This window comes from Notamacropus eugenii, chromosome 1 (genome assembly GCF_028372415.1).
Source record: "Notamacropus eugenii isolate mMacEug1 chromosome 1, mMacEug1.pri_v2, whole genome shotgun sequence".
In the NCBI taxonomy this organism is placed as follows: domain Eukaryota; kingdom Metazoa; phylum Chordata; class Mammalia; order Diprotodontia; family Macropodidae; genus Notamacropus; species Notamacropus eugenii.
This window is the reverse complement of record NC_092872.1, coordinates 616,464,395-616,490,066: the sequence shown is the minus strand read 5'-3', so window position 1 is coordinate 616,490,066 and position 25,672 is coordinate 616,464,395. Positions and strand designations below refer to the sequence as shown.

General features: G+C 40.6%; 1 protein-coding gene across 2 annotated transcripts in view; it reads left to right on the top strand.

The window, feature by feature from the left end:
* Positions 1–3,422: 3,422 nt before the first annotated feature.
* Positions 3,423–25,672, top strand: part of PSD3 (pleckstrin and Sec7 domain containing 3) — a 617,602-nt gene continuing 595,352 nt past the window's right edge. For both annotated transcript variants that reach the window (XM_072634977.1, XM_072634980.1), the window contains exon 1: positions 3,423–4,253. In XM_072634977.1, the coding sequence (XP_072491078.1) occupies positions 3,438–4,253 (816 nt within the window). In that variant the 5' untranslated portion in view covers positions 3,423–3,437. The remainder of the gene's footprint in view (positions 4,254–25,672) is intronic.

Sequence of the window (25,672 nt, the reverse complement as noted above, 5' to 3'; positions counted from 1 at the left end):
CCTTGGCTCCCAAGAAACCACTTTGCCTTCTCTACGCAGGATAGGGATGTATCAATTACTTAGGGAAAGATGCTGGGAAAGCTCATTGTAGGTCTAAGAACAGGGTGCCGGCTTCGTATTTCTGGCCTCCTGACGAAGGAACCAGGTAATCCCTAAGATATTGTTCCCTCTTCCCACCCTGCCCCTCTCACCCCCCACCCCCACCCCAACCATCTTAAAAGTAGTTTTCTTGCTATGGGATATCAAACAATCACCAAGACCCTATGTCATGGAAACCAGAATTAAGAACATAACCACCATTTTCCCTCCTGTCTCACCTTGATTAAGCCTTCAGCTCTTTGTCTCATCCTTTGCAAGTCTCTCCTAGTCCATTTCCAAGCTCTCCTCACTTATAGCCTCATCACTTTATAATCTCATAGTCTTCTGAGGGATGTAGCTATAAAGAGAACATGGAATCTGTGCCCAAACAGATCTTATATCTCTTCAGTGTCTCTTATATTCAGAGCCTTAGATCCAAGGATTTAGAACTGAAAGTGACCTTTGAAAGTGTCCCTTATTTTATAGATAAGAAACTAAGACCTAGATAGATTGAGTGACTTGTCCAGAGTCATATGGCTACTAAGCAGGAGAGCAGGCATATATATTCAGATCTTCTTTCTCCAAATCCTAGACTTTTTTTACCTGCACATTGTTTTGGGAGGTGGGAGTTGAGGTGGAAGCAGTTTAGTCAGAACATGTAGTGTTCTCATAAGGCTTACAGTATAAGGGGTTGAGCAGCTAGGTGGCGCAGTGGATAGAGTGCCAAGCCTAGAGTCAGGAAATCTCATCTTCCTGAGTTCAAGTCTGACCTCAGATACTTCCTAGCTGTGTGACCCGGGCAAATCACATAACCGTATTTGCCAAGTTTCCTCATCTATAATATGAGCTAGAGAAGGAACTAATAAGCCATGCCAGCTCTTGCCAAGAAAACCCCAAATGGGGTCATGAAGAGTCAGACATGACTGAAACAACTGAACAAACAACCACATAATAAAAGTATGACACAAGCATGCTCATAATTAATAAGAGTAATGCTTCAGTACATCAAAGAGGCTCAGAATAAATGTGTGTGTGTGTGTGTGTGTGTGTGTGTGTGTGTGTGTGTGTGTGTGTGTGTAGGTTTTTGAGGAGTAGGGATTGTAATGAAAAATTAGTCAACATGGGTGGAGGGGATGAGAAGGAAAGCGTCATGGAAAAGGTAGCATTTGAGTTGGGCTTTAAAATCTGGGTAGAAATTTAACGACAACAAAAAGCAATTTAATAGATCAAGGGGAGGAAAAAGGACAATATTTGTATCTCGTAGTCATAGAGTGCATCAAATAAAACATTATGAGCTATCATCTAGGATATTGAAATAATTTTGTTGCGAAGACCATATCTTAATGATGCTTTATGCATCATAATGGAAATATACCCAGACTTGGTTTCTCAGAACTGTGTGTTGACACACCTCCATCTAGACCAGAGATGGTTATGTTTCAGAGAAATGGGCTGGACCATTCCCCCCATGGTCAACATGTTGGCAGAGCCCTTGATGACTTTGGGTAGAGGAGTTGGAGGAGAAAATTTCAAAAACAAATCCTGGTACAGGATCCCAAACACCCAGTGCAACAATTTCCAAAGACTCACCCTTGGAACCAGTGTTCCCTTTGAAACAAAGTATGTGGCCTGTCAGCGTCCTTTCCCTTTGATTAATCCAGGATTACAGAGAATGTGCAGTAATGACAAGGAGGCCAATGAGGAAGGGACCGCACAGGGCTTTGACATCAGTGCTTAGCAACAAGGGTGTCAGACTCCCTGTGCTACGGGCTCACTTTGTCTCAGGCTTTATTTGCTGGGGCTTTTTTTCCTCTTTCCCTGACAGACTCCTTTCAGATGAACGATGCAGAAGACCTTTTTCATTTAAAAAAAAATTTTTTTCCTGGAGTCCACTTTTCTGCATAAGAGTCTCTTTGGCACTGTTTAGGTACAGGCTATTTTCCAACCAGAGAAATACAACTAGTAAGGATTCTGTGTTCTAATTATTCAATTGAATTTATAGGCAATTTCTTTGTAACATCTGCCAAGTGTGAGTCTTTTCCCCTTTATTCTGAGTTTTTCCTTCTCTTTTGTTTTCTGAGAAACCTGATGTAACTTGGCTGGAGAGAGATGATCCATTTATGGGGGATGGGGTGAAACTGGTATGATGATGGTTATTTTGGAGGAGAGGTTTTTATTTTACAAGTCCATTCAAGTAGATGTGATTCTCCCCCTTGTGTTACATGCTTATTTTGGGTGATATCATGTATTATAGCCTAATAATCTGGCCCTACACCTACCTTAGAAATGGATGTTGACTGGAATCTCACTGGATTTAGTTGGCTAGAGCTATATATTTAATTCTTCTTCTTCCACAGAGAACTTGAAAGTGGGCAGGGTAATTACATATAAAGAAGACAGATCTAAGAGAACTCTTTTAAAAGAAAATGTGTCAGCCAATAAATAACAGTATCTTAGGGAGCCAAAAACCAATTGCATGTGTGATAGTTTCTATTATGGTGTTATGGTAAAATGATAACAAGCTTAGTGTCTAGATGGCATAGGGAATGGAGTGCTAGACTTGGAGTTAGCAACATGAGTTCAAATCCAGCCTTAGACTTGCCAGATGTGTGATATGGACAAATCACTTAACCTCTGCTTCAGTTCCCTCATCTGTAAAATGGGAATTAATAATAATAGGACCCATCTGCCAGGGTGGTTGTGAGGACAAAATGAAATAATATTTTAAAAATATTTTGCAAACCTTAAAGTGCCACATAAATCATCATCATCATCATCACCCTCATCATCATCATCATCATCATCATCATCATCATCATCTGTTTTATTAAAAATTCATCACAGGTAGACAAGTTTTGCTTTGCCTAAATTCCTCCTAGAGAAAGAGAGACCACTACCTGATAACCATAGACTGAAAGCTGGAAGAGACTTCTTTTTCCCACTTTTTTCTGATAAGGAAACTGAGGCCAGGAGAGGAGGAAGGATTTACGCCAGTGTCAGAGCTAGGATTGAAACCCAGATCCTTCAATTCCACACCCTGAACTCTTGTCATTACACCACACCATACTTCCTTCTTCATTTCAAGCATGCCTCCCGAATTTTGTACTTTGTGGTAATTGACTTTTTTCCTACTTTTCTGTGAAGTGACTACAGTGGGCGAAGTCTCAGGCTCCCAAATCTATCCCTATGATTTTCTGATGAAAGCTAACCCCCCTGGCTGTTTCTTTCAGGGTGACAGTGGAGTGGCCCAGCTGAACCCAGAAAGTTCCCGGCTTCGTTTTCCCCAGATGTTTGCATCCTTGGTCACTGTGCTCTGATCCTGGTCCCCAGCAAGGACCAGCCCTACCCCCTTGGAGGAAATGGCTAAGCAACCTCAGCAGCAGCAGATGAAAACTTCCTTCCTCTTCATCCAGCTGCAGCCCTCCCCTGCCCGAACTCCCGCCCCGTCTCCAGCATTCACAGCCCCAGCCACAACCACAGCCTCAGCAGCTGCCCAGAGGGTAGCCGTGAAGGAACACGGTTCCCTAAATCCCAGGACAGAGCCCTCAGCAAGCCAAGACCTCTGGCTGAAAGGAGGGGTGGCAGAGACTCCCTCGTGGCTGCTGCCAGAAAAGGACTATGGGACAGAACAGGCAGCTGCATTCAGCTGCTTTTTGCTGAAGGAGGAAGAGGAGGAAAAAGACAAAGATCCAGTCCTAGGGAAGGGCTGTGTGTCTCATTTCTTGCAACACCAGGCTCTGCCTTCTCAGGAATCTGGGCAGCCACAGGCATGGCCGGGTCGCTTTCCTAGTCCAACTCTCGGGATGAGCAATGGGACCAGAGGTTCTTTCACAAACTGTTCTATCACTTCTGCTCCCCAAGCCCTGTGGAGCATGGATCACCAGCCCAGGGCTGTTTTGGGGCCCTCGGTACTACAGGCAGCTCTGCCAGTTGCTTGTAGCAGGACTTCGAAGGCAGTGCAATGGAGTGTGGATGTTGCTGGAATGTCCCTCACACATCCAGGACAGCTTCAGGAGATTTCAGCTAGAAGTCGAGGCTGCTGTTTGATGGAGCCAAGGAACAAAAGAGGAGCCAGGACCCCTGTGTCGGCCATAAGAGCGGAGCAATATAGATACTGCCCCCAGGTGCGGACCAGCAGGACTTACCTGGCACCACCCGCTGCCCCACGGCTTAAGGTAAGAACTCCTAAAAAGCCTATGTGGCCCAGTCCTCCAGAACCTGCTGAAGAGAGGTCCCAGAGACTAGAGCTGGGGAAGGACGAATTGTAGGATCATGAATCTTAGAGACCACAAAGTCCAGCACACTTATTATACAGATGTGGAAATAGAGGTTCAGAGAGTGTAAGGCAATATGCAAAATCGCACAGCTACTAAGTTTAAAGTAGGGTTTGAACTCAGGTCTTCATTACTCCAAGTAGAGTGCTTTATTCACAGGCCAGATGTGCCAAGCACCTCTTCCCCTCTATCATAACTTTCTCCTTAGTTACAATCACATCTGTATCTGTGTGTTAATATGGGTCAGCTCTCTACCTGGAGCACCTTCCAGTCTTCTCTCGTGACTCAGCCTGGAGGTAGGAACCCATCGGAGGAGGCTCCATGGAGATGTAAGGAGGTTCCAGAAACTGGATCCCCTTCGGGGTACATCTCATAATCCTGTCACTACTGAGGTTCTGGCTTCCTAAGTGTGGTAATTTCTGTCCTTTACACTAGCTAGTTTCTAACATTTTACACTTCTCTCACCCCACAAATTACTCCACAATCCAGTGTCTCTGGCTTCCTGGCTGTTCCTGACTAAACAACCTTCATCTCCTGACTCCAGACATTTTCTCTGGATGTTCCCCCTGTGGCTGGAATGCTCTCCCTCCTCATCTCTGCCTCCTGGTTTCCTTCAAGTCCTAGCTAAAACCCCACCTTCTACAGGAAATCTTTCCCAAACCCTCTTCATTCCAGTGCCTTCTCTTTGCTAACTATCATCTTATATGGCTTATTTGTACAGTTGTTTGTATGTTGCCTTCCCCCATTACAATGTGAGCTTCTTAAGGGCTGGGTCTGTCTTTTGTCTTTCTTTGTAGCCACAGCACTTGGCACTATTCCTTGAATAAGCACTTTATTTTTTATTGACTGGCTGGTTGACTAGCTGTATGCCTTTGAATAACTATTTTAATAATAATTCATTTGGATATCACACTTTATAGCTTATCTTTTCTAGGTCATAGATACTCCTTACCTGCAAAGTGATGGAGGAGTGGACCAAAATCCCTTCTTACTTTAAGAATCTATATTCTTGCCCCCTGCCTAACTCATTTTAAGCATCTCTTTGTCCATAGCTCCTACCCATCATCTTCAATTCCTACCATGCCTACGCCTATATTCCAAAGTCCTCTAACTCTGAGACTATATAACTCAGGTAAAGACCAGATCAATCCCGAATTGGATGAAGCAAAAGAAAGATGATAATTTCTAATGCTATGGGGATATCATCATTCTCTTTGTGTATATGTATATGTGGGGGGAGGGTTGGGAGCGTGGGGGTATTTGAGGTTGTTACTGAAGTATATGGGAAACTGATGTCACGGGATCCCTTGGGGAAATTATGGGAGAAAGGGCAAGCTGTTCTCTGCTAGGAGCAGGAAGTAGGCTTGGCTTGGTCAGCAGTTTTGCCCAGTTCAGACTTCACTGCTGATTTATCTTCTACTTTCTCCTCTTAATTGTTTCTTTTTTGGGAAATTAGATTACTTGTATTTACCTGATTGGATGGATGGGAGCCCCAATCCTGATTGTAAAGACAGACTTGAGGGGGGAAAAAAAGAAACATTTTAGAGTTTCCCCTTTGAGAAATAACTCACATTCCATCTGAGTTGCTGGGTCTCTCATTTCCTAATGGGATTTGGGAAAAAATGGTATCCTCACTGTGACTGAGAAGAATTGATGAGGAGGGGCAAGGGCAGGCCCAGTGGTAATTTGTATACTTGGAAACTATTCTAGTGCCTGGGAATCCCTTACTTTCCTTTCTAGCCTCCTTTTCTCCCACCTCTCCAAAACAACAACAACAAAAAATCCTCAGAACTACCATTTTTTCTCTTTTCCTCTTTTTCTTCCTAAATTTGGCTAGGTATTTAGATCCTACCTAATTAAGCACCTCCTTCAGCCAGGTTTTTATTTGGGATGAACTTCTTAAATAGCTGTCCCACCTCTGACCTAGATTGGAGAACTCTGGGTTTTCTATGCATACATAAGGCATTGGTTCAATGGTCATGTATTATAGAAAGAGAAGAGATGAAACTCAGAGTCAGAGGATAGACAGACAGACAGACAAACAGACAGGCAGAGAGACAGATGGACGGATGGATGGACAGACAGATGGACAGACAGACAGACAGATAGATAGATAATTTACTATATGTGCTATGTACAAGGGACAGCTAGGTGACACAGTGGATAGAGCAAAGACTCATCTTTCTGAGTTCAAATCTGACCTCAGACTAGCTGCGTGACCCTGGACAAGTCACTTAATCCTTTTTGCCTCAGTTTCCTCATCTGTCAAATGAAGATCTATATCATTTCTGCAAGGACACAATGGATAAAGTGCTGGGTGGAGTCAGGAAAACTCAGCTTCCTGAGTTCAAATCCAACCTTAGGCACTTACTAGCTGTGTGACCCTGAACAAGTCATTTCACCCTGTTTGCCTCAGTTTCCTCGTCTGTAAAATGAGCAGAAGGAAAAGACTTTAGTATCTTTGTCAAGAAAACTCAAAATAGGATCACAAAGAGTCAGACATGACTAAAAAATACGACTGAACAACCATGTATAAAGCACATTACTAAATGCTGAATATATATGTATATGCAATATATATATATATTCATATATATATATATGTGCAATGTATAAGCAAACAAGATAGTCTATGCCTTGAAAGATCTTATAACTTAATGAGGGAAGACAATCTATTAAAGGGAGTTAGAGGGGGTAGGGCTAGTGTGGAGGAGTGTGTATATGGTTGTGTGTGTGTGCGTGTGTGTGTGCATTGGAGACACTAGGCATCACACTTACCGGCCAGAACAAGAGGAGACAATGAGAAGGCCAGTCATTCCACTTTTGACCTGGTCTCTTTGCAAGTCCCTTACTTATTCTGTGGGGTTATGGGAAAGAAAGAGGGATTACAGTGGGATATGGATTATTAACCTTAGTATGTGTGTCATGGACTCTTTTGGCAGTCAGGTGAAGTCTATGGATGGATGACCCCTTCACAGAATAATTGAAAAAATGCTAAATTTCAGTTAAAGGTTGGTGAAAACAAAGATGTAATTTTTTTCCCATCCAAGTTTATAGGACACCCTGAAATCTATCCATCAACTCCTTGGGAGTTCATGGGCCCCAAATTAAAACCCCTGGACTAGAGATGATGAGTATTGTGACTGTCTCTAGTAGTGGCACTAGGTAATCATTTCTGTTCTCACACATCTAAAAGCTTTGTTATTTCTCCTAATTCATAGAAAGAATACTCGATTAGGAGTTGGGAGACCTTGGTTCTAGTCTCAGCCCTGCCGCTGATTTGGCTGTATGACCTTTTCAAATTTTACTTCCACTCCCCGGGCCTCAGTTTCCTTCTCTGAACACTGAAGAGGTTAGGCTAGATGATCCCTAAGGTTACTTCTAGCATTTTTTTTTTGTTTCCTAGGCTTTGTGTCTCCCACCTTTCTGTCACCTACTCCCACTGTCCCCCAAGTCCACAATCATTTGGAGTGTTGGAGGGCTTAGCCAAATTTCCAGAAAAGGGCTTTTCATCTATCCAACCTTTGGTATGTATTTTGTAAGGCACTCAGTGTTAGGAGCAAGTTGGGGAAGCAACTCATTGAGACAGGAACTAGGGGATACAGTGAACCACAGTTCATTACCCTGCCCTTCAGACTGGGGAGATTAGTTTAGGAGCATGACACGCTCTTCTTATCTCATTGTTTTGGAGTTTAGCTACATGACTCATAGCAAAATCATAGAAAAGTTGGTGCTTAGAGACTTCTGGTTATGTGTGTAATGCATGAGTGGTGAAGAACATGATTACCACAGCAGGAATCTCCAAGGGCCTTGCTCTCTAGAATTCATGATGAATGGTATTTGTAGAGTCACGAATAACCATGAGCAAGAGCATTATTATAGGACAGAAAACCCCTGTTCCTGACCCTTAAAGTACTGTGGGACTCACTTCCCCCATGGCAATTTTCTAAGCAGAAAAGTTTATAAATCTCACACACCAAAGCTCTCCCTCCCTATGGGTGCCATTATCCAAAATGGTTGATTTTCTGCCTCTTTGTAAGAAAAGTATGGGTAGGAAAGTAAGAACCAGTGATCTACTTCCCTTTGAGCGGTCCAAAGGGTGAATGCAGTTAATGGAGTCCTCATTCCCTTCAGTTATTTTGTGGCAGGGTTCTGGGCTGGTACTTTCTGCAAAACACAGGTATTTCCCCACGACTTGGGGACATAGTATGTACACTTCTGGGTGTATTTCCTGGCTGATGGTTGGAGAAGGGCTGGGGGAAAGTAGCAGAAATTCTGCTTAGTAACCTAGCATTGCCTAGGTTTACCCAACTTGCATTGTGGAGGTACCCCAATCCAGAAAACCATAGAACTCCAACACAGTAACTTGCATTATAACTTTCAAGAGGTTACTTTTCACTTGTGTCCTACTCTGTGACCCCTTTTGGGACTTTCTTGACAAAGATTTTGGGGCAGTTTGCCATTTTCTTCTCCAGCTCATTTTATAAATGAGGAATCTGAAGGAGAAAGGGTTGTGACTTGCCCAGGGACACACAGTTAATAAGTGTCTAAGGCTGGATTCGAACTCAGGAAGAGGAAACATCCTGACTCCAGAGCAGGTACTCTATTCATTGTGCCACCTAGCTGCCCAGTTTAGTCAGCTCAGATTAGTCTAAATATAAAAAGAGCATGAAACTAGGAGTCAGAAGACCTGTGGGCTAGTCTCAGCTCTGGCCACTTACTAGCCATGTGACCTTGAGTAAATTATTTAACTTTTTTGAGCCTCACTTTTCACATCTGTAAAAAATATGGTTAAAAATTACCCTGTTTACCCCATGGCATTATTTCAACTAAAATCAATTAAACAAATACTCAACTCTTAAAATGGTAAATGATATAGGATTACTAAGAGATGGACCTGATCTCATGGAGTTTGCCATCTACTTGAGTAGATAAGACACCAGTAATGACAGTACACGTTAGAATGTGCTCTGTTAGATCATAGGAAGGAGAAATCACTTTCCAATGAATATGTCAGAGATTTCTTGGAGGATGTGGCACTTGAGCTGGGCCATAAAGGATGTATGAGAATCAGGTAAGATTAGATGGGAAAGGGCACACTAAACAGAGGTAACTTTGTGAGCAAACGTATGGAGGTAGGAAACCATACTGTCTGGAGAATAGAAAGAAGACCTGTTGTTGTAGTGATAAAATACCCACTAAAGTTCTTTGTAAACTGTAAAGCTCTCTACATATACATATAAGAGGTTATGTCATTGCTACTGTTGCTGATAATGGTGAAAATCCATGCTTTGGATCCAGCTGACCTTCCATATTATGGCTCCCATGTCCTGCTGACTCTATGAAAAAGAAAAAGGAATTACTGTACTTTGGCTTTGGTTCTGAGCCGGAAATGTGAAAACCTGAAAAGCCAAAGAAATTCATTTTTCAAATGTCAGAAATTTTTCCAAAGACATTTCTGGGTTTTCCCTATAAATTTGGAAGAAAAAAAAAAGGCATCATTTTTCCTGAATCATCTGGGCTTTCATATGTCTAAATATACCATGCATGAAGTTTTTGTGAATAAACGAAGTTATGTATAATACATCTTTGTTTCTAAACCAACAGTGTGGCATTACTTATATTTCATGTTTTCCAAACTCTCCCTCCCCAAGTCATCTTAAAAAAATAACTCAGCAACCTCAAGTGCACCCTAGCTCCCACAGGCCAATATTTTTCCCCTCAAAATTTGAGGTTTTCTGTTTTTGGTATGTTGTATTCACCCCGTCTCAGCCAAGTTTCTGCTAATATTACATGACTATCTACCTCTGCAATGTTTATTCCAATTTCCAGGGGGTGACAAAGGACAATGGGAAGTGAAGGTAAACAGAATTAAGAAGAATTCAGGAGAAACAAAGGACAACACTTTTGGTCTGCCAGTAGTGCAGTAGGCTAGAGAACTTGAATTCTAGTACAGAAATCATTTCTGGCTCACCAGGTAACCCCAGGGAAGTTTCAGTGGTATTGGCCTTCATGTGATATTATTTTTTTTTTAATTTATTTATTTAACTTTTAACATTCATTTTCACAAAATTTTGGGTTCCAGATTTTCTCCCCATTTCTCCCCTCCCCCCACCCCAAAACGCCAAGCATTCTAATTGCCCCTATCACAGATCTGCCCTCTTTTCTAACATCCCTCCCTTCCCTTGTCCCCATCTTCTCTTTTGAAAGGCCAGATAACTTTCTATACCCCATTACCTGTATTTCTTATTTCCTAGTAGTAAGAACAGTACTCGACAGTTGTTCCTAAAACTTTGAGTTCCAACTTCTTTACCTCCCTCCCTCCCCACCCCTTCCCTTTGGAAGGCAAGCAATTCAATATAGGCCATATCTGTGTAGTTTTGCAAATGACTTCCATAATAGTCGTGTTGTGTAAGACTAACTATATTTCCCTCAATCCTATCCTACCCCCCATTTCTTCTATTCTCTCTTTTGATCCTGTTTCTCCCCAAGAGTTGACTTCAAATTGCTTCCTCCTCCCACTGCCCTCCCTTCCATCATCCCCCCCACCCTGCTTATCCCCTTCACCCCCACTTTCCTGTATTGTAAGATAGGTTTTCATACCAAAATGAAGGTGCATTTTATTCCTTCCTTTAGTCAAATGTGATGAGAGTAAGCTTCATGTTTTTCTCTCACCTCCCCTCTTTTTCCCTCCACTGAAAAGTCTTTTGCTTGCCTCTTTTATGAGAGAGAATTTGCCCCATTCCATTTCTCCCTTTCTCCTCCCAATATATTTCTCTCACCCCTTAATTTCATTTTTTTTAAGATATGATCCCATCCTATTCAATTCACTCTGTGCTCTGTGTGTGTGTGTGTGTGTGTGTGTGTGTGTGTGTGTGTAATCCCACCAACTACCCAGATACTGAAAAGTTTCAAGAGTTACAAATATTGTCTTTCCATGTAGGAATGTAAACAGTTCAACTTTAGTAAGTCCCTTATGACTTCTCTTTGCTGTTTACCTTTTCATGCTTCTCTTCATTCTTGTGTTTGAAAGTCAAAGTTTCTTTTCAGCTCTGGTCTTTTCATCAAGAATGCTTGAAAGTCCTCTATTTCATTGAAAGACCATTTTTTCCCCTGAAGTATTATACTCAGTTTTGCTGGGTAGGTGATTCTTGGTTTTAGTCCTAGTTCCTTTGACTTCTGGAATATCCTATTCCATGCCCTTTGACCCCTTAATGTAGAAGCTGCTGGATCTTGTGTTATCCTGATTGTATTTCCACAATACTTGAATTGTTTCTTTCTAGCTGCTTGCAATATTTTCTCCTTGACCTGGGAACTCTGGAATTTGGCCACAATGTTCCTAGGAGTTTCTCTTTTTGGATCTCTTTCAGGCAGTGTTCCGTGGATTCCTTGAATACTTATTTTGTCCTCTGGTTCTAGAATATCAGGGCAGTTTTCCTTGATAATTTCACGAAAGATGATGTCTAGGCTCTTTTTTTGATCATGGCTTTCAAGTAATCCCATAATTTTTAAATTATCTCTCCTGGATCTATTTTCTAGGTCAGTTGTTTTTCCAATGAGATATTTCACATTATCTTCCATTTTTTCATTCTTTTGGTTTTGTTTTGTGATTTCTTGGTTTCTCATAAAGTCATTAGCTTCCATCTGTTCCATTCTCATTTTGAAAGAACTCTTTTCTTCAGTGAGCTTTTGGGCCTCCTTTTCCATCTGGCTAATTCTGCTTTTGAAAGCATTCTTCTCCTCATTGGTTTTTGACCCTCTTTTGCCAATTGAGTTAGCCTATTTTTCAAGGTGTTATTTTCTTCAGTATTTTTTTGGGTCTCCTTTAGCAAGGTGTTGACCTGCTTTTCATGCTTTTCTTGCATCTCTCTCATTTCTCTTCCCAGTTTTTCCTCCACCTCTCTAACTTGATTTTCAAAATCCTTTTTGAGCTCTTCCATGGCCTGAGCCCATTGAATATTTATTTTGGATGCTGGGATACAGAAGCCTTGACTTTTATGTCTTTCCCTGATGGTAAGCATTGTTCTTCCTCATCTGAAAGGATGGGAGGAGGTATCTGTTCACCAAGAAAGTAACCTTCTATAGTCTTATTTTTTTCCCCTTTTTTGGGCATTTTCCCAACCAGTTACTTGACTTTTGAGTCCTTTGTCAAGAGTAGGGTATACTCTGGGAATCTGTGAGATCTCAGTTCCTCCAAGGTGGCCCAATCAAGCATGTACTGGTCTGGACGTAGAGAGGGATTTTTATGCCCAGAATCTTAGCAGATACCTCTCCACAGCCACTTGGCCTCCAAGTCAGCACTGGGGGCTGATTTTCAGATAAGCTGTATGGGCAGGCCGCCATTCAGTGTGAGACAAAGACCAGCTAGGCCAGGGCCTCCACCCAGGGCGAGGCAAGACTCAGCTCTTCAACACCCCCAGAGGTTTTTATGCTCCAACAAGGAAGCTTCCGTAGGGGCTGCTTATCAGGCTCTGTGGCTGCTGCCTGCTGCTGGAGCTATGGGAAAGCCCTTCTCCCTTCCTGGCCTGCTGATAAAACCCCATTAGTCACTGACCTTCAGTGCTTGTGGGTCAAGGGATCTGAGGCCCCGCTACTGCGACTGGAGATTCCGCCCCCGAGGTGTCCTCCTCCCAGAGTCTCGTTGCCCCACGCCACTAGGCCAAGGCTGGGCTGGGCTCCACGCTGGGCTCCGTGTCCAGTGCAATTGACGTTTCTGTGGGCCTTTCAGGTCACCGTGGGCTGGAAATCTCCTCCACTCTGTTGTTCTCCACTTCTGCTGCTCCAAAATTTGTTGAGAGTCCCTCTCTATAGGTATTTTATGGGCTGTGGGGAGGACCCTGCGTAAATGTGTCCTTCTAGTCTGCCATTTTGGCTCCACCCCCGCTTCATGTGATGTTCTTAAAAATAAAGTCACTTCAGTGATCTGTGCAGATGGTCGGTGTGAATATCTTTGCTAAAAATTTTGCCACTCCAAGACCAAGTTTGGAGTCTCTCCAAACTTAGCTAGACTGGTCTCAGATAAAAGATGTGTGGTTTGTCACTACACCCATACCCTAGCCTTTGCAGCCTGGCAGGACCTGCCAATGCTTATATTTCATTGGCAGAACCCTTGAGAAGTTAGGGTCACTTCTACACTATGATGAGGAATCAAGAATAGGATAAAAGTGTAGGCAATGCCTGGCATGTGAGATATTAAAAGTATGTCTAGCTCCTTAGAAGAAAGATATTTGTAGTGGCCAGAGCAATGACCTGAGACTCAGTTAGCCCTGGCCCTGTTGGGTGTGTCTCTTCATTCCTCTGAACCTCATTTTTCTCACCATAAATAAAGTAGGTAGGTAGCAGGTAGGTCAGAGGTAGCAAGGTGGGTCAGAGTTCTTGGCTCAGCTAGGAAGACTATGGTCCTTCTAGATCAAATGTTCTATTACATCTATGAGCCTAAGGTCCTTTCCACCTTGAAAATCTTAGTATAGTGCTTGGCACATAGTGTAGGAGGAGGATAAATGTTTGATTGATAGCTTAATAAAGGTGAAGTGTTTTAAAAACTAATTAGATTATTACAGTGACATTTGATTGAAATTACCTTCAAGGAAGACGGGAATCATCAGCTGGTCTCATGGTCATACTGAGTCACCTTTCCAAGGCTTTTAAAGTCAGTGTTGCCTCTATAATGGTGATGCCATTTAGGATCCCCTAGTATCAAACTTTCTGTAAAGAATTTCATATATCCCTTGGGACTCCAGGGCTGTAGAACCAGTGTTATATTGGACCATAGGAAGAGAACTGCACAGATGCACATTCCTTCACTGATCTGATTTCTAGTTGAATGAAACCATTCCGGGAACTGATTGTTGACCCTCCAGTCTACTTGGTCCCATAGAAGAGGTAATTTGTCTCATCTAGGTAAGCACTTTATTATCTAAGAGATTGTTTGGCTTTCCTTGTTCTCTTGTTTAGATCAACTTTGTTTAATGTATAAAAGGGTGCCTTAATATCAAACCTCTTATGCATTTGAATTTTTAAAAAGAAACAGGAGCCAAAGAAAATATCCACAAATTCACAGAGTAACTGTAAAATGAGTAGACATTTAAATAAAAGTGCCATGAGGAATCTTTTGCAATACATTGAGAAAACAGTCTTAATTGGCTCTAGAAAGTATTTTTTAGCATTTTTGCCCTCTTAATCTTGACATAGATGTCTTGATTTACTGCTTGAATAAATAAAAACTAAGTAACTAAGTGGCACAGTGGATAGAGCACTGGACTGGGAGTCAGGAAAACTCATCTTCCTGAGTTCAAATCTGACCTCAGACTCTTCCTAGCTATGTGACCCTGAGCAAGTCACTTAACCCTGCTTGCCTCAGTTTCCTTATCTGTGTGTGTGTTTGTCCTCCATTGCCAAAGAAGACCATGCCATCAGAGAAATAACTTGTACTTGTACTTGCACTTGACTTTGTTTTGAGTGAGGGAGGGCTGTGCAGGTCACCAGCCTCACTTCTCCTCCAGAGCTATCTGAATCCAGTGACCAGATATTCATCAGGATGACTGGAGATGACCCAGATGAGGCAATTGGGATTAAGTGACTTGCCCAAGGTCACACAGCTAGTGAGTGTCAAGTGTCTGAGGTGAGATTTGAACTCAGGTCCTCCTGACTCCTGCACTGGTGCTCTATCCACTGCACCACCTACCTGTCCCCTCCTTATCTGTAAAATGAGATGGGGAAAGAAATAGCAAACCACTTGTGTAATCTTTGCCAAGAAAACCCCAAAATGGGCTCACAAAGAGTCATTTGAAAAATGACTCAAAAACAACGAAAGACAGTATAGTGATCTCCACATGGCTCCATCCTGTCACTTCTCTCAAGATTGTAATATTCTCCTTCTGTTCCTCCCATCATGCTTCATATCTTTCCATCAAAAAGATGTTCTACCACCAAACAATTGTTAAGTCTCCTCCTTAGAATGACGATTGGCTTTTATTGTAAAAGGTGAAACATGAGAGAGTGGTATTATAAACATAAATAAGGACATTAGACTGGAAGTGAGGAGACCTGCATTCTTGTTCTGGCCCTGACAATAAATCCCTCTGTGACTTGAGCAAGTCATTTCCCCTCTCCAGATCTCAGTTTGCTCAGTTGTAAAATAAAACTTTCAGGGATCCATCCAGAGCTAACATTTCTTGATTCTATCAGTTTGTCCCAATCCATTTATACCTATAGTTACAAACATGCATCCAAATGCCACCGGGCTTTAAGAAACCTAATTTTCTAACAGGATATTAATATTACTACCTTTAAAGGAATTATTTAAAATTAAACATAACCCATTTTCCAGAATAGGAAGTCAGGGATTTTCTCTTTTTGAAAAGTGAGGCATAGACAAAAAAAAACCTCCTATAATTCCCATGCTGTCAAGGTCTGGGTAAGAATTTTTAAATCTTTAAGAACAAATTCTGGCTGGGCATGATGGCACATGCCTGTAGTGTTTGTTGCTGGAAAGGCTAAAGCTGGTGGATCACTTGAGCTTGGGAGTTCTGAGCAGCAGTAAGGCCTATCAGATATCTATGCTGAGTCTTGTACCAGTATGTGAACTCAGAAGTGAAGGGCCACTGAGATGCCTGAGGAGGGTCAAGATAGCCCAGGTCAGAAAAGGTTAAAAAGTAGGTTAAAGCTTTTCTACTGATCAGCAATGGAATCAAACCCAAAAGTAGTCACTGTACTTCCAGAGAAGGAGGAAGAGGAAGCTGAAGCAACAGCACTAATGACAACCAACAACTTCTGGTAATATTTATCCAAGTTTTCAATTCAGAAAGTCTAAGATTTACAAAGAAGGGGAGTATTAGTCAATCAGTTAGATCTTTACCTCTTAATGCTATGAGGGAAAGAATTTGCATCTTGTTTGTGTACATGCAAAAATACATATTATTTTCACTCCAATCAACAATTCATTTGTACTGAGGTTTCTTCAACCCCTTGAAATTTAGCTTGGAGTAGAAAAATCAAGCTGTTTCCACCACTCTTCTCAATTTGGTTTCTTACCTGTCTCTCCGAACAAGATGCTTTTATAATCCATTGTATGAAGGGCAAACTGACAGCTATACAGTTTCCACCAGCATTTTTGAAAGATGTCAGATGGACTGGTTAAAGAAATCAAAGGGTGGCAAACGATCTGGATGAAGAAGCTGTCTGATTTTTTGTTTTTTTCTGAAAGTGATGTTATAATATTCTCAAGATCAAGAAAGCGATTTTTAATTCAAGCTACTTGTTAATGCTCCTTATAATTAAATGGCAGCTGATAATCAGATCATCATCTGAGGAAGTTTAGAGAAGAATTTAGCTATAGATGGATGAAATTTCATTTCTCAGAACTTTTTTTCTTAGTGAGTGTTAAAATAAACAAAGATATAGAATTTGCTGAGACATAGGTTCTTAGGCAGATATTTGGTTATATTGCCTGCCTCTTATTTCTTTTCAGCTTCCCTTGCACCTTCTGGGGCTTTTTATAGTTTGCAATGTTACATACCTGTAGAGGGCTAAATTTCACTATTTAAGAACAGGTAAAGCTAAAATAGGCGCCATTGACTTGAACCACTTCTGGGTGCTATTGAGTTTACTGTCCTTAAAAATCAGCCTCAGCAGAACTATTTCAAAGGTGGAGAAAAAGAAGGGATAGGACTTGCATATAGTTAGCATTGTTTGGCAGTTGCAACTCGGCATTTTTAAAATCAGTTTATAAAGTAATCAGCAGCTCCTGACTTTTTTTGGCTGCCCTCCTCGTTGTGCATATTTCCTGTGATTATATTTAGTCAACTTATTTGGAATGCAACTCTCATTTTTCAGGACTTAGTATTGGTGTGGGATTTGACATTAACCCCTTAGTTGCTAAATCCAACAAGCAGAGCACTTACTGAGAAGTCACTGGAGTATTGTTCATGCAATGATTTTTTGTCACATCTCTAGAACCCATGCTATCTCCATAGAATTTGTCTATTATGTCTGAGAGGTGAAGTCACAGCTACTGTAAGGAATGAAGGAAGGAAGGAATGAAAAAGCATTTATTAAGCTCAACCCAAAACACCTTGCTAAGTACTGGAGATTGAAATAGAAAAGTAAAGTTCAAGTAACTAAAAATTCTGTTAGGGGTAGACACATATGGGAGGTTTGAGCTACCAGTCACGTGGAAAAGCCCAGTGGTCCTTAGGGTTCAATGGCAAAGGAGATAATATAATGCATCTTTAATTTTGTTTCCATGAATAAAAATCATCCTGATTTCTAATGTTGAACCATTTGACAATGCTAAGGACTTTGGTGTCAAGAGTTTTCTTTTTCGAATCTTCACCAGCTGTGGTTGCTGAGAAGCTCCAGCATCTGCAGAGGCAATTTTCAGGTCAGTTAGCACAAAGGCTGCTCCCCTAGATGATGTCTGCTGAGTAGCTGGGTTGGTGGGGGCGGGGGAGAAAGGGGGACTGCTATTCTCAGGGCTCTTTGGGAATTTGAGGGCAATAGACTGCTCCACAGAAATGAGTTATTTGTCTAGCTGAAGCTTACCTCTTTATATGAACTTTTGTACTTCCATTTTTGACAATTTTTGACCAAAAGTATTTCTATAATAATAATAATATTCCTATATTTCCAAGATCTCATAGATATAGAGTATTCCCTTCCACATCAGAGAACCCAACCCATTCATGACTGAGCATTCTGTGTAGCTCTTATTTATGTTTTCCCATAAATTTGCCATAAGAGTTCCACCTGACCACTTAGGGGGCCTTTCTTGCTTCCTCTTCTCCTCATCTACAGGAATAGACCATTAGAGCACATGGCTTGTCTATCTGTTATCCCTCATTTTCCCTACATGACCAGCTCTTCGTCTTGTTTGTTCATATTTTTCTTCAATAACATTGTCTGTTCTGCTTCCCTTCATGTCTGCTTCTTATCACTCCCCCCTCACCCCCAGTTGTCTGCCCTCACTATCAGACTGTCAGCTTTTCTTTCTCTCTACCGTTAATGGACCTGCCTCTAGTACATTCCCTCTCTAGCCCTTCACCTCTTTCACCACCATCAGATATAAATCACCTCTAATTTGCTGCTTCTGATCTGATGTGAGCTGGGGAAAATGGATCACTAACCTTGTTAGACTTACATCCAGAGTCAGAATAAAAGGCTCTGTAGAGGCTACAGGGCCAGAAGGGTTCTCCTATCAGGAAAGTACATGAAATCTGTGACATCTCTTTTGACTGTTAAGAGGTCTTTTTTTTTTTGCTTCCTGCCTGGGTCTCAGCCATATTCTGGATCATTGAGGTTGACTGGATAAGTGTTTCTCCCTATCAGAAGATGAACTCTCTGGCAACAGTGCCTATCATAACTATGTTTCCCCAGTGCTTAGTCAATAATATACTGTAGCAGCAAGCACCCTGACACATCCAGGATGGCCTGTTAGCATAGGTTCTTAGATCTACTTTTCTAAAAGAAAAGTAACTTCTGAAGGGTCAACAATCTTCTTTAATCACATATACCAAGAGAGAAAATACAAGCAAAGAAATAAAGACCAACAGAGAAGGTTTCTGTTTGACCATAAGCAATACATACATCACAGATCGACAGACAGATCCAGCTGTCTGACCATTACACACATACATAGTAACCAGAGAGAGAAGCACCAGCATCTGAGTTTTTAAAACTTGGGGGTGGGAGAAAGAACCTGAATGGCTACCCAGAGTCTCATCTAACATATGAACTTTCTTCTGAAGAGTAAGCCCCAAAGCAAAACCTCCCCTCAGAGTATATATATATGTATTTTCAGAGCTGGAGGGCATCATGACCCTCCTGACCCAGTGCCTCATTAGAAATTAACAAAAGGTATGAGCCTTCCTACAAAACAAGCCTCCCCTAATCAAGCTTCCCTTAATGGGCTCCACCTGAGGTCTATTAATGGGTAGGGAAGATCTTTTAACTCCCATTATTACATATGCACTTCACAAATGCTTTTTCATTCATTTATAAGTGAATCTGGATAAATAAGACATTATTATTTTCTACTCCCATACCATTTTACAGATGGAGAAATTGAATCCCAGTGTATTTAAGGTGCTTCTCTAATGTTATCCAGTGATTCAGACATAGAAGTGTAATTCACATACCTATTTCCTGCTCCCTAATAGAGTTAGTCACACTCCTGGGTTCCAATTCTGTTTCTGTTCTTTATTCCCTGTGTGACTCTGATCAAGTCAATTTCCCTCAGTTTTCCTATGTATAAAATTAAGGAATTGAACAGTGCAGCAGTGGGGAACTTGTGGCCTTGAGGACACATGTGACTTTCTAGGTCCTCAGGTATAGCCTTTTGGTTGAGTTTTACAGAACAAATCCGTTTATTAAGGGGATTTGTTCTGTGAAGTTTGGATTCAGTCAAATGGCCACACTTGAGGACATAGAGGGCCATGTGTGGCTGTAGATTCCCCATACCTGAAGATGATCTCTGCGATGCCTTCCAGCTCTATGATGACTCTATGATGTTAATTTTCCCAAACAGCCAACAATCTCCCGAACCCTTTTCCAAAATCCCATTACTTTATAGAGACAATGACATATGTCTTATATGATGATATATGTACATGATGTACACATATGTATAGAGTGTATATAGCATAATATAGAATGTTATGTGTCAAACACACACATACATACACACATATCCTCCCTCGACCATGTATGTAGTAGGTACTCAATAAATACTCATTGTCTGACTGATTCATTTGATCTAGCTAGTCTGTACCTTCTTTTAGGATTTTGAGTTTTTGTTGTGAATTTTGTCACTTTCTCCTTAACACCCTTTTCACATTCCTCAATCACTAAATACAGGGAAGCTCATCTCCCCACTCAGAACTCATTACTGACCTGACTGTTTAGCTGCAGAGAGTAGTGATTTGTAAAATGTCATTATCCCCAACCAGGGGTCAAGCCACACAGAATGGAATACTGAATTGTTTTGTAGTTCATGAATTTCACATGGTGTTGTTATTCAAAAAATGAGTTCTTTCTCAGGAGACTTGGGTCTAATTGTTTTTGTTAAGGATTGGAAAGCAACAGAAGCCAAAGGATTACTGTAATATTACTCTTTGACTGAGACTGGTTACCTTGTTTTTTAGATCCACTTTTTAGATAATCTTTCTGATCAGTGCCCCCAGATGCCTACCTCTAATACAGAATCAGTTCATATGCTAATATAATAGCAGTGGTGTTCTTGACCTTTGAATGAGAAAATAAGTTATTTAATCAGCTTATTTAAGCTCAATTTTACTCTTCTCATGTTATTTTAGATAGACATTTTTCTCTCTTTTCTCATTGCCAACCTTTCAGTAAGTAAACTCTTTCCTTTTCTTCCTCTTTTTTTTCTTTTTCTATTATGAAAACTAATCATGATTGCTATTTGGTTTTGTCTATGCTTTCAAGTCTCTTTGTCCAGTGCCCTGAGCTCTTTGAAGGAAAGGCATTGTGTAAATTCAATCAGTAATTATTTATGAAAACTGGATACAAGGATCACAGCTTTGATGAGTTGCAGGTTACTCTATCTCATTGTTAAATGGATTTATTTAACTCTATGACCTCCTACTGCTATGGTACAAAACAAATTTTTAAAGATATGCCAACTCCTGCCTTTGTGAAGTTGAAATATATTAAAATAAATTTTATTGCTACTTTTTGTTTGTCTGTCACAGTCACTTGAGGCCATACCCTCCCTGCCTTCAGAAATGATCTGTCTCTTAAAACTGTTGAGCAAAACCAACTGATATAGTGATCTAGTCTGATCATATATATGATATGCTATCCCAATCCCCCACTTCTCAACCAAGACAAGAAAGGTATTTTTCGTCATTGATCCTCTAGGACTAAGACTGGTAATTACTATCACTCAGAATTTGGCTTCCTTTTTGGTGGCCTTCCTGGTTATATTATTGTATATATTCTACCACAGGAAGCTAGGCAGTGCAGTGGATAGAGCACAAGCCCTGGAGTTAGAAGGACCAGAGTTTAAATTTGACCTCAGATACTTATTAGATGTGTGACCCTAAGCAAGTTATTAAACCCTGTTTGCCTTAGTTTCCTCATTTGTAAAATGATCTGCAGAAGGAAATGGCAAAATACTCCAGTGTCTTTGCCAAGAAAACCCCAAATGGGGTCAGACGCAACTGAAACGATTCAACATTCTATTACAGCCTTCTTATATTTCTTCTCATTTCATTTTTCATCAGTTTCTACAAATCTTCTGATGTTTTTCCAAATTGATAAGGTTGAACTCTACAACAGGCAAAGTCAAAGATGGGAAGACATACTAGGAAAATATTAAACAAATGAGCAAAAATTAGTAAAATAAAAAACTTAATGAACAAATAAAATTATTATTATGCAAGCAAATCTATTAGAGGTGGTGTGTTATGGTAGAATGAGAGTTGAATCTGGAGTCACAAAGGCTCTCTGACACTTAATTAGCTCTGTGACCTTGGGCAAGTCACTTCACTTTTTTATTATATTTTCACTACTTCCTTCCCTTAGCATTGAAGAGTAAAGTGCTTTGTGTAACTCAATGTACTTCATAATTCCAAGACATATTAATTAATAATATTAACTGACAGCCCTTTGAAGTTCACAAAACATCTAACATACCTTATATCATTGGAGTTTCACAATGGTCTCTAAGTTACATATTATAGGTACGATTTTCCCCATTTTCAGTCTAAGGAAACTGAGACTCAGAGAGGTGTGCCTCTATGGTCACACAACTATTAAGTACTTGTTAGAGGCAGTATTTGAAGGGAGGTCTACCTGTTTCCAGGGCCAGACCTCTGTCCACTATACCATAAGGCTGATTTTAAGATCAGAAAAAAAGTGATGAGTAAAGAGACGTGGTCGGATTGGGGGAGAAGTGACCATTTCTCTTCTGGCAGTCAGAGAAGCATTCTAAGATTTAGAAAGTAAAGGGAATTTTAACATTTTTGTTTGTTCTTCTCATTTTAAATTTTTATTATTTATTTTTTGATGATGAACACCAAAAAAAGAGAACATTTATATATATATATAATATAGAACAGAAAAGGAAGAATATATATGGACTCTTGAAATTCTATTACGTACAGCTTGCTTTTCACATGTACATGTATGTAAAATTTAATGTTACTTCCAAAGGCAAATTGTTTCCTCTGTGCTTTAAAAAAATGCTTCAATGAACCTCTTTTATTTCTTTTCTTCCTTTTTTAGTACACTATGGCTAGTTCTTTTCTCTTTGCTGAAGCCTTTCCTCCTCCGAAGCATCCCTTTGATTATACAAAGCAGCTAAGGCCCAGAGACATTAAATAATTTATCCAAGTTTGAACAGGTGGTGCATAGCAGGACCAGTTCCTTGTAGGAGTTAGATTTTAGGGGTCATTTGAATTAAGAAAAGGAGAAAGCTTGTGAGCTAATGGAGTCCTGACATATATTGTAATATAATTAATATAACATAATATATGATGTGATATAACATAATATAATGTAATATAGGATATGATATTATGTGAAATGAGATATGATGATATGATGTATGATACATGATATGATGTGATATATGACATGATATGATATGACATGACATGACATGATATGATATGATATGATATGATGGGAGCTGGGCAGCACAATGGATAGAGGGCTAAATATGGAATCATCAAAACCTGAGTTCAAATCCAGTCTCAGGTATTTACTAGTTGTGTGACCCTGGACAGGTCATTAACCTTTCTCTGCTTCAGTTTTCCCGTATGTAAATGAGGATAATCATAACACCTGACTTGCTCCCCCAGTGTTGTTGTGAGCCCGGCACATAATAAACACTGGATACGTATCTGTTGACTGGCCACTTTACAAGATCTGGGTTCAAATTCTGTGTCTTATCCTAGCTATAGTGCAGCAAGAAGGAAAGATTCATTCATTTGATTTAATAAACATTTATTAAGTGCTTGCCATGTTCTGGGCAATGTGCTGAGCACTAAGGATATATAAAGCGGCAAAACACAGTCCCTGCCCTCAGGGAGCTTATAATCTAATGGAAAGACAACATGCAAACAAAAATATACAATATAGGAGAAGTAGGAAATAAGTAAAAGAGGAAACGCTGGAATTAAAAGAGGTTAGAGAAGGCTTCCTATAGAACGTGGGATTTTAGTTGGGACTTAAAAGAAGCCAGGGAGGTCAGTAGTCAGAGCAGAGGAAGGAGAGAATTCCAGTCATGGGAGAGTGCCAGGGAAAATGTCCAGAACCAAGAGAGGGAGTGTCTTGTTCATGGAATAGTCAGGACTCCAGTGTCACTGGATTGAAGAATACATGTTGGGGAGTAAGGTGGAAGAAGCCTGGAAAGGTAGGAGAGGGTTAGCTTATGAGGGTCACTATCTTTAGCATCAGGACACCAAGGTTCAGATTGAAGCTGATGCTTACCACCCGGTGTGGCCTCAGGCAGTTACCTAACCACTCTAAACCTTGGTTTTCTCATCTGTGAAATGAAGGGGTTAGATTAGGTAACTTTTAAGGTGCCATCCAGCCCCAAATTAAGGTTCCTATGACCCTGGATAAGTCACTGAGGCTCTCTGAAACTCAAATGTACTTATCTGTAAGATAAGGCTCATAATAACTGTGATGTTTACTGAACAGGATTGTTGTATGGATTAAATGAGATAATATTCGTAAAGAGCTTTAAAAACTTTAAGGTACTGTATAAATGCCAGTTATTTTTATTATCACCAGCTAAGCATCTTGCGGGAACTCCTTCAGCTTTTATAGCTGAATGTGGTAGATCCCACAACCTGGGCAAGATTTAGAGTTCATGTTAAACCCAATAGCTCCCTTGTGCAATTCTTTGAAGCTACAAATGAAAATGAATGATCTTCTACAGGCCTGTTGTAAAGATTTCCTGATATTTGCATGCAAACTACTGGAAGTAAATAATCAGGGTACCCTATGACTGCTCTTTGAGTATACTGGAGTGAACTCAATAGTGTGGCAGACATTTAAAAGGTACTCACTTTGTGTTAACCTCCTTATCTGCTGATTTATTTATAACTTAAACGGGGTCATCCCACAAAGGTTATCTAGGAGTTGTTGGAAGCTTACAAATTTATTTGGATTTATGGTCTCTTTCTATCACAGTTATCTACAAGGAAATTAAGGCCAAGGAATAGAATAGGAGTTGTTTTTGTCATTGTTATTCAGTTATGTCCATCACTTTGTGTCTGCTTTTGGGGTTTTCTTGGCAAAGATACTGGAGTGGTTTGCCTTTCCTTCTCCAAGTACGAGAGTAGAGTGAGCTGAACATATCCCATAGGGACTGCCTACTTTTCTACCCCGAATCTACTCAAACGGAACTTCTCAGAGTGCCATGAAATGTTAACCAGTATATATGACAACGTATAACCACAAAGACACATTAACAATTCAGAGCAGGCATCCACCAATTAAGCATGTAGCTCAAAGCCCTCATCTTCTCTTGTGCACAGTTCCTATTTTTAGTGCTTTGAGTCGCCAGAAGTACCAGAGCAAATATCTTCTTTCGAAGATCTCCCCTTTCTAAAGTCCTCTACTTTATGCTACTGACCTGAGATTTTAATTCTCTTTTTCGCTGTCACCAAATATGGAGAAAAAGTAAGGGCCTCTTCCAGATCAGTGCTACTGTAGATGCTGATCATGATTAAGAGCAATTAACCACCCTCAAGGTCAAGATTTTACCCGGGAATGAAGGAAAAGGGTCTGGTCTAAGCCTTAGTCAAACCCAAATGTTCTGTTGGGCCAAGCAAAAGAATTCACCAGGACTAATTGTGCAGAATGAGACACATTTTGGACTTGGCTAACTATGGTGGAAATTTGTTTCTTTTTTCTTTTTTTCGGGGGGGGGGAGATTGAGAGGGGAAGGTCTGGAGATGGCAGGGAAGGAAAAAAATGTTTACTAACTTAAAAAAAAAGGTTTTTTCTTTGAGGCAACCAGGATTAAGTGATTTGCCTAAGGTCACATAGCAACTAAGTGTCTGAGGTCACATTTGAACTCATGTCCTCCTGACTCCAGGGCTGGTGCTCTATCTCTACTGTACCACCTAGCTGTCCCTAAAACTAATAATTTTTTTAAGGTCACCAAGGTAAATGGACCCTCCGGATTAGGCAGGACTCATGAAACAGAGGGCAGATCAGGATTTTACAACAGACAGAAGGTCAGAGAACACTATAAAAGAACGGTGGAAGAGGGCTGGCAGTTGAGTTCATCTCACCTAATATCTCTGACAGAACTCACATCATTGGGTTATTGTTCTTTTTTT